Here is a 17075-nt window from a genome sequence, read left to right on the forward strand (position 1 = left end):
TTTCAAACACGAGCTGGTGTTGTAAGACTTCTTACTGTGCTCACCCCAGTCCAACGCCGGCATAATCTGGCATGTCTTGCAGAGATTGCCCTGGCAGGGTTGTGTGGTGTCGTGGTCGCTGTTCTGAAGGCTGGGTAATTTGCTGCAAACAATGGTTTGTTGGAGGTTGCACTCTCTCTCTCCTATCTCTCTGTCACTCTCTCCTATCTCTCTCGTGTCACTCTCTCCTATCACTCTCCTGTCACTCTCTCTCTGTCACTCCCTCTCCTATCTCTCTGTCACTCTCCTATCTCTCTGTCACTCTCTCTCCCCTATCTCTCTCCTGTTACTCTCTCTCCAATCTCTCTGTCACTCTCTATCTCCCCTATCTCTCTGTCACTTTCTCTCCTATCTCTCTCTCTCTCCTATCTCTCTGTCACTCTCTCTCCTATCTCTCTCCTGTCATTCTCTCTCCTTTCTCTCTCCTGTCACTCTCTCCTGTCACTCTCCCTCCTGTTACTCTCTCTCCTATCTCTCTCCTGTCACTCTCTCCTGTCACTCTCCCTCCTGTTACTCTCTCTCCTATCTCTCTCCTGTCACTCTCTCTCCTATCTCTCTGTCACTCTCTCTCCTATCTCGCTCCTGTCATTCTCTCTCCTATCTCTCTCCTGTCACTCTCTCTCCTATCTCTCTCCTGTCACTATCTCTCCTGTCATTCTCTCTCCTGTCACTCTCAGCTCAGGCCCCGCCTACTAATGACGGAACCGGAAGTGCTCCTGATACCGGAAGTGTGTGTCTGGGATAGTCTTGAGGAATGTTTTGAACCCGAGTCAAAGTTGAAGCGCAGGAGCCGCCCGGCAGCGGGGAGGTAGGTGTCAGTGAGCGAGTGGGGAACAGGGGCGCCGACAGGCCGACACTCTGCTTTGTCAGGCGGGTTAGTTGTTACCGGGCCTGGGCTGTCCGGAGATCCTCGGCCTGTCCTGTGACACTCACTGTCCGGGGAGGGGGAGCGCTGGGCGGGGGATTGCTGGTCAGATGCTGCTGATTGATATTTATCTCCTTTTGGGCTGCAGGTAACGAAATGGTGGAATCGGAAGCCATGAACTAAATCTCGTCGGTGAAAGTTGTCCGGCAGCAGAGGGAGGTGTAGGATTCCCAGGGCCCAGGATGACTGCAGGTAAAGACAGGAGCACCAGGCACAGCAATGGTGAAGTATTTAAACAGCTGCAGACCCCTGGGGTCGTGATTGGAAGGTGTTGAAGCCTAAAATATTGAGGGACGTTGGATAATTTAGTTGTTTATCTCCTTCGCCTGCTGTATTGTTAATCAGGTTGCCCATTGCTGAAAGTGTGTGAGTATATTTTTAAAAAACAAATTGCTGAATCCCCAAGATTATAGCCTGGAATTCTGAACAACATCCTGCTTTGTTTTAATGTGTTCTTCAGAGAGTTGATTGTTTAATTTGTCTTTGCTTCACAGTGATCGATATGTTCTTACAAACTCATTGAATGTTTAAAATTGTATAATGTAAATGTTGTAGGATTAGTGTAAGACTTTATTTCATTTTATATGTTTAGGTCTGTGCACATACTTTACAGATATGTAGACAAATATCCATACATACACTTAAAAAAAAAAAAGATTGCTTTGACATTCCGTTCTTTGTGTGCATTTGTATTACTCCTTGGTGAGGACTTTCTTTTCCATCACTTCTGTTGAAAACAGCCCTTGAATGGAGGAGAAATTTAGAATGAGATTGCTCAATGCTATGTATGCATAGTTGCCCAGTAAGGCAGTATCAACCTGTTGAATACTTTTAATTACACAATACACAGCTTTTAAAACATTCTTTACACTTGTCCAGTCCTGGTTATCCCTCTTGGCATGATTTTATTAAAATGATATTTTAAAGTAGTGCATTGAAAATAATGTGTAAATCTATTTTCTATTTTCATTTGATGCTCCAGCGGTACATGGAAGATAATACCTATATTCTTGCAAGATCCTGTTGAAGAAAAACCATGATAGGTGAAACAACTATATGCAAATGCAAATTTTAAGCTTTGGCCCATGTGGTACAATGCTCACAGTTTACTTCTTGAGCAGTCCCTCAGTTGAGGATGACTTTCTTCCACTCACATGACTGAATATTCCAATACTGGATCCAGACTCTGCCACCGCTTTGGCAGGTGATGTTTGACGAGGTGGGACACTCTGGATTTTGTGCTCTCTCTGCAGTTTATGCTTGGCCTAAACGTGCTGCATCCTGTAACGCTGAAGGTGATTGGCGCCTTCGTGAAAGCTTCTTCTCCAGTTTGTGCAGTCTAAGGCAAACATTTCCCACATGTCGATGGGGACATTGTATTTATTTAGGGAGGCTTTGAGTGTCCTTGTAGCCCTTGTAGTAATTGCTAGCCATTGCGGAGCTCTGAGTAGAGCACTGTTTCGGAACACTTGTGTTGGGCATTCAGACAATGTGTTGCGCATCGCAGCTGGTCAAGTGTGACCCATGCCTCGATACTGGGGATAGTGGCCTGGGAGAGGATGCTCATTGGCATGCCTCCTGCCAGTGGATTTTCAGGATTTTGCGAAGGCAACATTGGTGATATTCTCCAGGGATTGAGGTGTCCGCTGTACATAGTCCATTCTTTTGTTGCATAACGGAGGGAGGAGAGCACAGCTGCTCTGTAGACTGTTAGCTTGGTGCTGGATTGAACACTCTGTTCCTCAGGTGTCTGAAGACTGCACTGACACATTGGAATTGCTGCTGGATTTCATCGTCTCTGTCTACTCGTGTCGAAAGGAGGCTCCCGAGGTATGTGAAATGATCCACGTTGTCTGTGGGCTGACCGTGGATCAGGGTGATGGTGTTGCTGCACAGAAGATGGAGAAGAGCGTTGATGCGATGATACAGCCCTGTTTGATCCCAGTTTGCACATGTATTGGGTCTGTGGTAGTTCTGTTGATGAGGATCACAGCTTGCATATCACCGTGGAGCAGGTGGAGAATGGTGACGAATTTCTGTGAGCAGCCAAATTAGAGGAGGATGTTTCACAATCCTTCACGAGTGAGAGTTGAAGGCCTTTGCGAGATCGAAGAAGGCCATGTACAGAGGTTGTTGCAATTTCCTACACTTTTCCTGGATTTGTCACGTGCTGAAGATGATGTCCGTTGTGCGTCTTGATTGGTGGAAGCCCCACTGAGACTCTGAGGAGCTCTTCAGCCATTGGGCGAAGGCGCTTGAGGAGATTTCTCGTGATGACCTTTCCCATGGTGCAGACAGTGAAATCTCTCTGGAATTTCCACAATTGGACCAGTCTCCATTTTTGAAGATGGTCACAATTAAGGTGTCTCTGAGATAACCTGGCATGCTCTTGCGTTCCAAGGTGATGAGGTTGTGGATTCTTGTCAAGAGTGCCTCTCCGCTTCATTTTAATACTTCCGCAGGGATTCCATCTATGCCGGAGGCCTTGTTTTTCAGCTGCAAATGATTTTGTTGGCCTCACGGCGAGCTGGGGTTGCGTTGAGATGGTAGCAAGTTGTGGGATGGTGTCAAGGGCACTTGGGTCGGGGCAACACGGTGGCGCAGTGGGTTGGCCCTGCAGCCTCACAGTACCAAGGTCCCAGGTTCAATCCCAGCTCTGGGTCACTGCCCGTGTGGAGTTAGCACATTCTCCCTGTGTTTGCGTGGGTTTCGCCCCCACAACCCAAAGATGTGCAGTCTAGGTTGATTGGCCACGCTAAATTGCCCCTTAATTGGAAAACAAAATTAATTGGGTACTTTAAATTTATTTTTAACAAAAAGGGCACTTGGGGCGAAGTCTGTGTTTTGGTTGAGGAGGTCTTCAAAGTCCTTTTTTCAGTGAGCATTGATTGCGCCTCAGTCTTTGAGCACCCCTTCGTTTTTGGCTCTCTGGGGTGGGTCCCTGGGTACTCGGACTGTCGGTGTTTTTAATTGCGCTGAATAAGCCGTGTGGTTGTCGACGAGTTGCTTTGTCTCCTGCGCTCTTTTCCCCCCCATCGTCTCTTCTTTAGGTCGGGAGATTTTCATTGTACCTCTGCCTACAGTTGCCTGTAGGCTTGTCGAGTTTTGGTGGAACTGCCACTTCAGGGTTACCTTGTGTTTGCGGTCAAGGAGATCCTGGATTTCCTGATGGTTCTTACTGAACCAGAGCCCAAGCGTTTCCTCGTAGGTGCCGACTATGGTGGCTTTTGAGGTGGACCAGGTGCTGTGGGCATTCTGTGGATTTGGCTCATTGGTTATATCTAGGTTAGCTGTGAGGCGGCGACAGAGTAGCTCTTTCTTCTCTGGGTCTTTGAGTCCAGAAACATTGATTCTCCTGTGGCAGAATATTTCTGCCTGTGCAGGTTTGGGGCCAGGGTGATTGAGATGGTGGAGTGGATTAGTCAGCGGCCAGTCCAGCAGTCGTCGGCTCCAGTTGTGGCACGGGTGATGCAGACATTTTTACGATCAGTTGCTTGGACAATGATATAGTCTATTAGGTGCCAGTGCTTGGACTCTGTATGTTGTCATGAGGTCTTCTGCTTGTCCCTCTGGTGAAACGGTGTTTGTGATGACTAGGTCATGTTCTAAACCTTTTGTCAAGCGGAGGACACCATTGGCGTTTGATTTCCCCACACCTTCACTGCCTAATGCGCCATTCCAAAGGTTTGCGTCCCTCCTGACTCTGGCATTGAAGCCTCCGAGGAGAATCAGCTTATCTCCCTTTGGGCTGCGGGACAGCGATTGGTGGCGATGTCAGGATTATGGCACTGGAGTTCCCGGGCTATGATGGTGGTGCGACACTCTGGTCTGTTGGAATTGTCCATAAGGGATCTGACGTTTCGTGTCCCTAAATACATTTGGGTGGGTGGGGGTTGGGTATTGGAGTGGAAGATGCCTGTGCGTGGATTATTTTAACATGGGGGGAGGGGGGGTTATTGCACACCAACCGCTACACAGTCCCAGCAGAGCGGAGGTCTTGGCCCAGTGGCTGGGAAATCCAAGACGACTGGAGACCAGACTTTGCTGTAGGATGAGGACTAATAAATACTCATCATCGACTGATCATCTGCCTGCCTATCAGCGACGTCTTATTTAAAGGGTGATGTCATTTACCCCTCTCGTGCCTTGCAGTCTCGCCCCACTGCTGCTCCTCTCACCCCTGCTTGCACTGCTGATATAAAATGCTCGCAGTTTACTACTACCCAATGATTTAACACTCTGAACTTGCTCAGACTCGTGGTGAATCGTTCAGGCTCGTGGTGAATCGTATGTTTAGATCCACTTTTCAAACAACTTTTGGAATCTCTTCTGGACTAGAAAGAGTAGGAACGTAGAAATTCATTATTTGTGGCAGATTTTATATAATTCTCTGCTTTTCAAATTTTCATTTTCACCACATTATTCAATTCAGGTTTAGGTTCATCCCTAACTATAAGACTTGATGCTGTTGGTCCCATGCTCCTTTTAATCCAGACTAGACTGAAGTATCCTTTTTCTGGTGGATGTAAGGATTCTATCTGAAATGAGTCTGGGTAGTTTGAATCAGTTTTTTTTGTTGTTGGTACAATACAACACTATCCTCATGACAAACTAAGTTGCCAGTATTGCTTAGAAAAGAACATGGCATGTTGGTCTGGTACATGGAAAAATATGATACTGGTGCAGTGTGGTTTACTGGAAGAAGGTTTACTCTGTATTTAATTGGTATATTTGACATTGTCCTGTTACCAGAAATAACAAGTGGTTCATGCCCAGCAGTAATAGCCTTCATTTTAAGTGCAAAGTTTACAAAGTCATCACTTGCAGCTTTGCTGCTGGATGTTTGTGAGCCAGCTGAGATCCACTGCAGTGAATTATTTGCATTTCAGCACCATTTTCTAAAAATGTGACAATACTTTGGAAACAGTTAAGTTTTTAAAACATTTTTTATACATGAAAATACGTGGTATAGTCCCACAACTGACTGACTGACAGATATATACCCATGTGACAGATTGCACAGTATTGGGATAGATTTTGGCATGACTCGAAGGTGGACATCAAAAACTATTAGTCCATGGGTAGACATTAGAATGGAAATCGCTTGCCAGTAAATCCGCAGAGTAAATGTACATAGTGAATGGACTATTGGATGATAAAATGATGCAGTGGTTAATGAAATTAACCTACCCCAAAGGGATGTGGACAGTCCAGTCAGTTGGCGGATCAGAATCAAAACCAGCAAGTGTAAAGGCATGAGTTTAAGATGAAGATTTGAGAGTGTAATTAAATTATGTTCTTGACATAACTAGGAAAAAGATCTAGAGATTTTGGTGAATATGCCATTAAAGCTATTGATTCAATCTTATGCAGGTTAGGTCATAAAGGCAAATAAAATGTTGTGATGTATAGTTGATGAGTATTTCAAAAGAGGTGATCGTAACTTTGGTGCCCTGAGACTGCAAATGGAATATCATAGAATTTAACAGTGTAGAGGAAGGCCATTCGGTCCATCAAGTCTGCACGGCCCTTTGAAAGAGCACCCTACTTAAGCCCACACCTCCACCCTATCCCTGTAACCCAATAACCTCACCTAACCTTTTTGGACACTAAGGGCAATTTAGCATGGCCAATCCATCTTTGGACTGTGGGAGGAAAGCGGAGCACCCGGAGGAAACCCATGCAGCGAATGTGCTGACTCTGCATAGACAGTGACCCAAGCCGGGAACCGATCCTGGAGCTGTGAAGCAACCGTGCTAATCACTGCTGCCCCAACAGACCATATTTTGTTCATTTTTGGTCTTTGTATGACAAGAAAATGTACAATTAATGGAAAGCTACTGGAGGAGGGCTACAAGGGTAGTTTTTGATTCATGAGCAAAGATCACTTGCCCTTGAATTTTACTCTGTAGAAAAGGAGGATAGAATCATTGTAAATTCTATGATTCTATCCTCCTTTTCTACAGAGTAAAATTCAAGGGCAAGTGATCTTTGCTCATGAATCAAAAATTGCCCTTAGTGTCCAAAAAGGTTAGATGGGGGTTAAAGTGGAGGTTAAGGTGGAGGTGTGGGCTTGGGTAGGGTGCTCTTTCCAAGGGCCAGTGCAGACTCGATGGCCAAATGGCCTCCTTCTGCACAGAATTTACAGTGCAGAAGGAGGCCATTTGGCCATCGAGTCTGCACTGGCCCTTGGAAAGAGCACCCTACCCAAGCCCACACCTCCACCTTAACCTCCACTTTAACCCCCATCTAACCTTTTTGGACACTAAGGGCAATTTAGCATGGCCAATCCACCTAACCTGCACATCTTTGGTCTGTGGGAGGAAACCGAAGGAAACACATGCAGACACGAGGCAAACGTGCAGATTCCGCACAGATAGTGACCCAAGCTGGGAATCGAACCTGGGACACTGGAGCTGTGAAACAACTATGCTAACCACTGTGCTACCGTGCCGCCATTGCCTGACCTATATTTTCAACTCGTCTAATTGAGAATTTGATCTCCATAATTGACCGAGATTGTTAAACTACTTGGGTTTAGAAACACTCTCGTATGTTAGTTCTACAACAGTTTCTTACTTCACTCTGTGATGTGAATAATCCCTCTCAAGGATGCAACTATTTATTTCTTGTTTTCTAGTGTACTTGTAAATGAAACCTATAAAATCTTGCAGCATAGGAACACGTCATCTAGCTCATTCTGCCTATGTTCAGCTGTGGGAAGAGATATTACATTTGTCACACTCCCCCACTGTTTTCTCAGGGCTTTGCATTTTTATCTTATCAATTTTAAATCCAATTCCTTTTTGAAAATGACTGTTGAATTTGCTTCCACCACCCCTTCAGGCAGTGCATTCCAGATCATAACTTGGGTAAAATATTTCTTCTTCCCCTTCTGATTTCTTGGCTAATTATCTAAAATCTGAGCTATCTGGTTCCCAGCTCATGTCAGTGGCAACAATGTCTCCATGTCTGGATAGTTTTCTGCCAATTGTTTTGCTCCCACTATTTGTTTTCCTCTGCTGGAGTGTCCAGCAAGTTAGTGTAGTATTTATCAGTCTCCATGCTTTTAAAACTTTGCATCTGCTTATCACCCAACAATGTAATTCTGAGAGTTGTTAGAACCCATGTTGGAAAAACTTGTGCATAATTGAAGATGTAGACTTAAACCAGATAACTGCACTGAGCATTCTGGATCAGGTTCTTGAATATATTGGCTACGAGATGTTTAGCCAGTCTCATTTAATTAATTACTTGTCATTTACCGTCGATAGGGAAACTTCATCAACATATTACCCAAGTTTTGTCTTGATGATTTTGTCCATAAGTTCTGGACGTATAATTGCTTTAGCCACACAGTTTTCCCTAGAAAAATGGTCAAAATATGATGCAAAGGTGAGTCTGGCTTTTTCTTTTTATTATTTTAAATTTTATTTGAGTCCAATAATATGTATAGTTTTGGGAAATAATAATAGGTCTGAATTAAATATTTTGTAGTGGAAACTTAATATTTGAAATATTCAGTTCTCCAAAGATGTGCAGGTTAGGTGGATTGGCTATGCTAAATTGCCCCTTGGTGTCCAATGGTGTGCAGGTTGGATGGTGTTACAGGGATAGGGCAGGAATTGGGCCTAGGTTGTGTCTCTTTCAGAGGGTAGGTGCAGACTCGATGGGCCAAATGGCCGCCTCCTGCACTGTAGGGATTCTATGGAGTAAAATTGATTTGAAATTTTGTTCAGAGTTTGCAGTACATGAGAGAGGATCACTATAATAATTTGTTAAAAATGTGGAGAGGTTTTAAATGAATGCATTTATAGCAATTATAGACATTTATAGACTTTGAAAAGATAAGTTCTAGAAGTTGAGTCAGACTCTTATTGAAAAATAGTCTATGAAGCTGAATGATGACCATCTTTCTCTTCTTGTTATTGGGGAACATTTTTGAGAAACTAAGGTTCAGAATAGTGCCTGAATAATAACTGGTCATTTATTTCAAATGATTCTGGGATTTCATGCAGTCTGACAGTCCATGAGGTTTGTGTGGTTGCAAACAGTGCACTTTTATAAATCATGGGTGAGCAGCAAGTGTTTTCTTTTCATTATGTTGTGTGGCTATTATATTGACTTCCCAGTGAACATGGTTTCCTGCATGTGCCATAAGATGCGTCTTTTGACTGAAATCTATTTTGTGAACCGATTTGATGATCTAATCAAGATTTAGTATTGGCCTTTTTGTTTTACTTTCTGTGCCAGTTTAGAGCAGTGATGGATAGGGTTACCATTAGTGAGTCCCATCTATCATGTCAGCATTACAGATTCAAAACTAGTTGTCTTTGCTTCAGTTTCTAATTATTTTGATTTACACATTTTTTGAAGAGATATAAAGAAATGGGGTTTTACTTATACTGCGCATTTTAAAGTGGCTATATGAATGGTGCTGCCTTTGAGCCGCATGATGAAATTGCCTGTGGATTTTAATAATTATGTCTGGGAGAATGAGAATGGGAAATGCTTTCCTTTAGTGATCTCAACATGCATGCAACCTATAAAAGCTGTGTCAAGCTGTCCCTTTTGCCTTTGAACACTTTTTAAAAATTTGCTTTCGTTTCTTGAGTATTTTTGGCATGGATTATATTTATTACGGAATTGACATTTTAAAAAATGGTTCTTACCAGTTCCAGGCTTGGGCTAACAAGTGGCAAGTTACGTTCACGCCACAAAAGTGCCAGGCAATGACCATCTCCTACAAGAGAGGATCTAACCACAGCTTTGACATTCAATGGCATTGCCATCGCTGAATCCCTACAATAAACATGCTGGGGGGGGGGGGTTACCATTGATCAGAAACTGAACTGGACTAGCCGTATTACTACTGTGGCTACCGTGGCAGGTCAAAGGCTAGGAATCCTATGGCAAGTAACTCACCTCCTGGCACCCCAAAACCTGTCCACCATATACAAGTTGAGAGTAATGGAATGCTCGCCACTTGTTTGGATGAGTGCAGCTCCAACAACAGTCAAGCTCAACACCATCCAGGACAAAGCAGTCTACTTGATTGCTCCCCCTTCTACAAACATTTAAACCCTCCACCACCGACGAACAGGGGCAGCCTTGTGTACCGTCTACACGATGCACTGCAGTAACTCACCCAAGGTTCCTCAAACAGCCCCTTCCAAACCCACTGCTATTACCATCTCGAAGGACAAGAGCAGCAGATACCTGGGAACCCCACCACCTGGAAGTTGCTCCCCAAGTCACTCACCACCCTGATTTGGAAATATATCACCGTTCATCCACTTTTGCTGGGGCAGCATCCTGGAACTCCCTCCCGAACAGCACAGTGGGGTGTACCTACACTTCAAGGACTGCAGCGGTTCAAGAAGGCAACTCACCACCACCTTCTGAAGGGCAACTAGGGATGGGTAATAAATGCTGGCCTAACCAACGACGCCCACATCCTGTAAATGTATTTTAAAAAAAGGTTTTGGATAATTATCATGGATTTCAGTTAATGGTATCAAGGTATTTGGTTCCTTAATCTCTGAGCCACAGTACTGAATGGCAATAGAAAGTAAAGCACTGCTGAAATCGAAACAGAAATATAGAAAATTGTCAGGTTGGGCAGCATCCGTGGAGAGAAACAAACATAATCCCCGTAGAGACCATAAAGATATTTGAATTCTAGTAATCAAAATAGGTCTCTCAGCAAGATTTAAAGATGGAAGACATTTACTGTAATCTTAAACAACATTGTCTAAATACTGTTCCGAAAGCAATTTGTCCTCTAAATACAGAAAATAACCCCCATTTAACTTTTAAAGCATCTGAAAATCCCCCTTCATGGCTATACTTGAAGTCCCTTAAGTGGAAATGTTATTCTCTAGGAATCAGTCCAATGACAGGGAGTGGGATAGCTTGATCTTGGTTTCGGACAATGCTCGGCAGAACATCGAGGGCCGAAGGGCCTGTTCTGTGCTGTACTGTTCTATGTTCTAAAGCTTTTCTTGGTCCTCGATTGCTTGCATCTTTTTGTCTTTCCTTTCCAGGTAGATAACTTCTAATCCCTGAATTTACTCTTACAGTGATGGTTTCTGTTTACATCTGCTGAGGGTCATGTCTTGGTCTTTTCTAAACACTTCGAAGATAAAAGGGGTACACCAGACACCATCATAGGAATGTTAGAATGGCAGTCTAAAGTAGGTCTGTTCAGAAGTCAAAATGTTTAAATATTCTCTTTGCACCGAGGTAGTCAATGCTGCGTAGAAACCCCCCCCACAAAATGCAGAACACACTCGCTCATTGAAGACCCAGTTTCTTAAAATTTACTGCACTCATTTCATGAATGAAAAATCTAGTTTTTGGAAAGGCGAATCTGCCACAATCGCACAAATGAAGTTGCCTCTTGCCATTGGTGCAGGTTGATCTCTGTAGAGCTGCTATCTGCTTTGAAGCTTCTGAAATCGCATGTGATTATTGAAGCAAACTCCTGCCCACAGCTGGTGTTTCAATCTACCTCTGCATACTGGCTCCTGGTCTGGCCAAGCAATTTTAAAAGTTCTCACTCTGGTTTTCAAATCTTTCTCTATCCTGTGTGCTTCACTGGATGCCTGTGTCGATGTATTTACATTGTGCATTTTTGTGTTCTTTATTTATGTTTGCCCTATTATGTATTTTCTTTTCATGTACGGACTGATCTGTCTGAGGGGCACGCAGGACAATACTTTTCACTGTACCTTGGTACACGTGACAAACCAATCCAATTCAACTTGCAGCCCTACACTTTGAGATCCATGTTCTCCAATTTTGACCTCCTGTTCATTGCCCGCTGACTGTCATGCCTTCATCTTGTATGGCCGACAAGTCTGGAATTCCCTCCCTAAAGTAAACATCCTTGCTTCTCTGCCTCTCCTCCTCCTGAGGCAGTCGAAAAAACTTGGTCAAATGTTTGGTCGCCTATCCTAAACCCTTCTTCTGGGTCTAGGGGTGAAACATTATTTGAAAATACTCCTGTGAAGAACTTGAGAGGTATTACTGTATTAAAGGTGCTGTGTTAATGCGAATGTTTTTAGAACAGAAAAAAAGTGAAGAAAAGGTGTCTCGCTTTGGCCTCCATAACATGCCTGTTTAGTAAATTAAGAATTTGCTGCAACAAGGTGTGTCTACAGAGGAGTCCATACGAGAGGCTTACAGAAACTGTTTATTGAACAAGGAATTATTTACACGTTGTACACAGTCCCAGTCGGGAATTCTCTGCTCAGCTCCCTCTCGCCCCAAGCTTTTATACTCAGCATCCATGACTTGGTTAATGGGCCCCTCAGCGGGGAAGCTCATACTCAACGACACTCATGGGGAGACTAATTGGTCCAACCCCGTAGGTCTCGTGCAAGTTAGAACACTAGGTAATTTGCTAAATTAATATTTTCTGAGTAGGGCTGGAATAAGGATGAAGGGAGAGATCATTATTAAAATATGTACTTGTTTCTGTTCCCTTCTGCCGTGATGCTCTCGCACTGTTTCCTGACATTCTCCTGCTTTAGTTTTACGTTTATTTCAGACATTCTTTTTTTACAACTATGTAACAGTCTTTGTCCTGTTTCTGCCATCTGTTCAAGTTTATCTGTAAATTTAAGTTCTCTCTACTTACCTGTTTTCCACCAACATATTGGCAGCAGCTGTGACTGGGACCAGAAAATTAAATGCCTGAAAAAATCTGGACAAAGGAAAACGATCATTCATCTTCCACTAAATCTCTATAATGTTGCAGAATAGTTATGCATGACCATCTTGGGGACTGAAGCAACATTTTATGTCAACTGTTCCAGAAGTTGCTGGACTGGAAATGTAAAATTAAACTACTGAGGGGGTGATTTCATAAATCTTCCTTGACTTATTTTTCATCAAATTTGTATTTTGTTTTTTATAAAAAGGAAAAACCCAGCTTGCAAATCCAGCCTGCTCTTTCACTTTATATTGACCAAAAATGGAATGGATTATTAAACAAATGCCAGAAGGGCTTGGCAATGCAACAGAATTGAAATGAGGCAGTATTCCTGAACTCCACAGGCATTTTAATTCCCTGTTGCCTTAATAATAATAAATCACTTATTGTCACAAGTAGGCTTCAATGAAGTTAGTATGAAAAGCCCCTAGTCGCCATATTCCGGCACCTGTTCAGTGCCCAGCCATCTTTTTTTCCAGTTCCCATTAGTAACCATCTTATCCCATATGCTGGCAAATCTTAAAAGTGCCAAAGATGTTCTGCTCTGCAGAACTATATGAACATACAAAGTAGGAATTGGCCACTTGGTCCCCAGAGTCTGCTTCACCATTCAGTAATGATGTGGAGATGCCGGCGTTGGACTGGGGTGAGCACAGTAAGAAGTCTTACAACACCAGGTTAAAGTCCAACATGTTTGTTTCAAACACGAGCTTTCGGAGCGCAGCTCTCGACCAATGTAGTCTACCTCTTACGCTGCAGGAAAGGATGTCCCGAAGCGTGGTACATTGGCGAGACCATGCAGACACTGCGACAACGAATAAACGGGCATCGTGCGACAATCACCAGGCAGGAATGTTCCCTTCCAGTCGGGGAACACTTCAGCAGTCAAGGGCATTCAGCCTCTGATCTCCGGGTAAGCGTTCTCCAAGGCGGTCTTCAGGACACGTGACAACGCAGAATTGCCAAGCAAAAATTTATAGCTAAGTTCCGCATGCATGAGTGCGGCCTCAACAGGGATCTTGGATTCATGTCACATTACATCCACCCCCACCATCTGGCCTGGACTTGCAAAGTCCTACCAACTGTTCTGGCTTGAGACAATTCACACTTCTTTAACCTGTGATTATCCCTCTCCCATGATCTGTAATGATTTGATTACCTGCAAATGCTCGCATTCCAAGCATTGTCCAGCATCTCTGACTTTGTCCATATAAATGTTTCTGGAACATACCTCTCCATTCACCTGAGGAAGGAGCTGCGCTCCGAAAGCTCGTGTTTGAAACAAACCTGTTGGACTTTAACCTGGTGTTGTAAGACTTCTTACATTCAGTAATGTCATGGCTGATCTGATCTGATAGTCTCAACCCCACATTCCTGCCAACCCCCAATAATCTATCCAGCTTTGTCGTAAAAATATTTTAAGGACTCTGCTTCGACTGCCTTTTGAGAAAGAGTTCTAGAGACACTTGACTCTCAAACTTGAACCCTAGTTCTCGATTCTCTGACAAGAGGGAACATTCTCTACACATGCACCCTGTCAATATCTCTCAGGATCTTAAAATCATAGAATTTACAATGCAGAAGGGGGCCATGAGATCCATCGAGCCCTTAGAAAGAGCACTCCAGGGCAGCACGGTGGCACAGTGGTTAGCACAGCTGCCTTACGGCGCTGAGGTCCCAGTTTCGATCCCGGCTCTGGGCCATTGTCCGTGTGGAGTTTGCACATTCTCCCCGTGTTTGCGTGGGTTTCACCCCCACAACCCAAAGATGTGCAGGGGGTAGGTGGATTAGCCACTTAATTGTCCCTTAATTGGAAAAAATGAATTGGGTACTCTAAATTTATAAAAGAAATCAAGAAAGAGCTCTGAACCCCACCTAACCCCACACCTCCACCCTATCCATGTAACCCCACCTAACCTTTTTTGGACACTTGAGGGCAATTTAGCATGGCCAATCCAAATAACCTGCACATCTTTGGACTGTGGGAGGAAACCGGAGCACCTGGAGAAAAAGCACTCAGGCAAGGGGAGAACATGCAGACTCCGCACAGACCGTGATCAAGCCGGGAGTGGAACCTGGGGCCCTGGAGCTGTGGAGTGACAGTGCTAACCACTGTGCTGCCATGCCGCAAAAGCTATTTCATGTAACTGCTCAGTTTTATGAACTTGGAAGGTTGTTTTGTATGCTTTAACCCATATTTTCCGACTTGAAAATCATTAATTTACAATATCACTATACGAAATTTGCAAGAATGGATAGACGAGGCATGCCTTCACTGGAATGCAAATGCATGACTAATTCTCCTATTCCTTTGTATTTCTCATTTATTTTCCATCTTTATATTGCACTAGTATGTAGAAGGGTTGGTAGGTAATCAGCAATTGAAACCAAATTTGTCAGGAGGGGAAAAGAGTGCTATTCAGATACGCCTATAATGTATTGTGCGAATGAATTATTTTTTTTGTCAGCATTGATTATGAAATATAGAAGATCTGTAAATAAAAATATTTGTGAACATAATTTATGGAAAGACACAAGTTAAACTTTGAGCACGTGCAATTACTTTTTGACATTCATATTGAAGCTGTTAATCAAAAATGAGCGAACAAATCAGTTTGTGGTGTTATTTTCTTGTAGTTATTCTCAGATTTGACAAACCTTTCAGCAAATGTTGCTTCCAAGATCCTACCTCAACATTGTCTGTTCACACTTTACCCCTGTGCTTGCTGACCTATGTTGGCTCCCTCTTTGGCAATGTCTCAATTAAAAATTCTGATCCCTGCTTCCAAATCCTTCCATGCCTTACACTTCCCTGGTTTCGAACTTGCTGCAGCCTATAAAATCTCTACATACTTCCAGTTTTGGCTTCTTGTGCATCCCAGATTTACTTTGTTTTAGCAGTAGCAACCATGCCTTCAGATGCGTAGACCTCGGGCAATGGAATTCTCTCCCTACACTTTCCAGCCACTTGGTTTTTTAAGATTTAAGCAACTGCTCCAGAAGTTGCTCCAGGCGCTTTGGGATTTTTCATGTTAAAAGTGCCAATGGCCGGCATGATAGCACAAGTGGATAGCACTGGCTTCACAACGCCAGGGTCCCAGGTTCGATTCCCTGCTGGGTCACTGTGTGGAACCTGCACGTTCTCCCCGTGTCTGCGTGGGTTTCCTCCGGGTGCTCTGGTTTCCTCTCACAGTCCAAAGACGTGCAGGTTAGGTGGATTGGCCATGATAAATTGCCCTTAATGACCAAAAAGGTTAGGAGGGGTTATTGGGTTACGGGGATAGGGTGGAAATGAGGGCTTAAGTGGGTCAGTGCAGACTCGAAGGGCCAAATGGCCTCCTTCTGCACTGTATGTTCTATTTTCTATATAAATACAACTTGTTATACAGTCTGATAGTGTAAAAGAGAATGCTGCTGTTTGCAGTGAGGGAAAGAAGCTCCTTCTCATGAAGCACATCACCAACTGACGAGTGCCTGTCTGCCCACCAATCCAATTACCTTAATTGTTCTAAGTGGAACTGCAAAATCTTTGAATCGCTAAGGACAAAGTAAATGTGTTGATGTTCAGCAATAAATAGTAGGCAAAATGTTTTTTATAAAACATGGAAAGTCCCACAAGTTGCTTGCATTTGACCTTTTAGCTCAAGGATTCATTGGTTCTTGTTCTGTTGTTGCCTCCAACCCATTGATTACCTGTATGATTTATAAATTTTTCCCAGTACAGATGCCAGAAAAATAGGAATGTTATTAATCATCAAAGATATTTATTACAGACTTGAGATGTGGAAGCTCTGAAGCAGGAGTTACCTGGCTTAGCTTGGTTTTGGAGTGAAAGGCAGCCATGAGCTGGATTGGATTGGATTTGTTTATTGTCACGTGTACCGAGGTACAGTGAAAAGTATTTTTCTGCACGCAGCTCAATAGATCATTCAGTACATGGAAGAAAAGGGAATTAAACAAAATTCAAGAAAATACATAATAGGGCAACACAAGATATACAATGTAACTACATAACCATTGGCATCGGATGAAGCATACAGGGGTGTAGTGTTATGAGGTCAGTCAATAAGAGGGTTATTTAGGAATCTTGTGACAGTGGGGAAGAAGCTGTTTTTGAGTCTGTTCGCGCGTGTTCTCAGACTTCTGAATCTCCTGCCCGATGGAAGAAGTTGGAAAAGTGAGTAAGCTGGGTGGGAGGGATCCTTGATTATGCTGCCCGCTTTCCCCAGGCAGCGGGAGGTATAGATGGAGTCCATGGATGGGAGGCAGGTTCGTGTGATGGACTGGGCTTTGAGGCTGAGGCTTTGACGACCAGAACATGCAAAGTTAGTTGTATCGGATTGCGACAGATGGTGGAGGAGAGCTGCGGTAGTGGCTTAGTGATAATTAAAG

The 17075-nt window shown here is 43.6% G+C and overlaps 1 protein-coding gene across 7 annotated transcripts in view; it reads left to right on the forward strand.

The window, feature by feature from the left end:
- Positions 1 to 740: 740 nt before the first annotated feature.
- The window catches only part of LOC119972479 (protein EFR3 homolog A-like), a 209342-nt gene continuing 193007 nt past the window's right edge, over positions 741 to 17075 (forward strand). For 5 of the 7 annotated variants that reach the window (XM_038809233.1, XM_038809236.1, XM_038809237.1 and 2 more), the window contains exons 1-2: positions 741 to 847; positions 1053 to 1156. Coding sequence is in view for 2 of the 7 variants with exons in the window: in XM_038809239.1 (XP_038665167.1) it covers positions 1147 to 1156 (10 nt within the window). In the remaining 5 variants the exon portion in view is untranslated. The other 2 variants (XM_038809240.1, XM_038809234.1) reach the window with 2 other exon arrangements.

Source organism: Scyliorhinus canicula, chromosome 10 (assembly GCF_902713615.1).
Source record: "Scyliorhinus canicula chromosome 10, sScyCan1.1, whole genome shotgun sequence".
Lineage (NCBI taxonomy): Eukaryota > Metazoa > Chordata > Chondrichthyes > Carcharhiniformes > Scyliorhinidae > Scyliorhinus > Scyliorhinus canicula.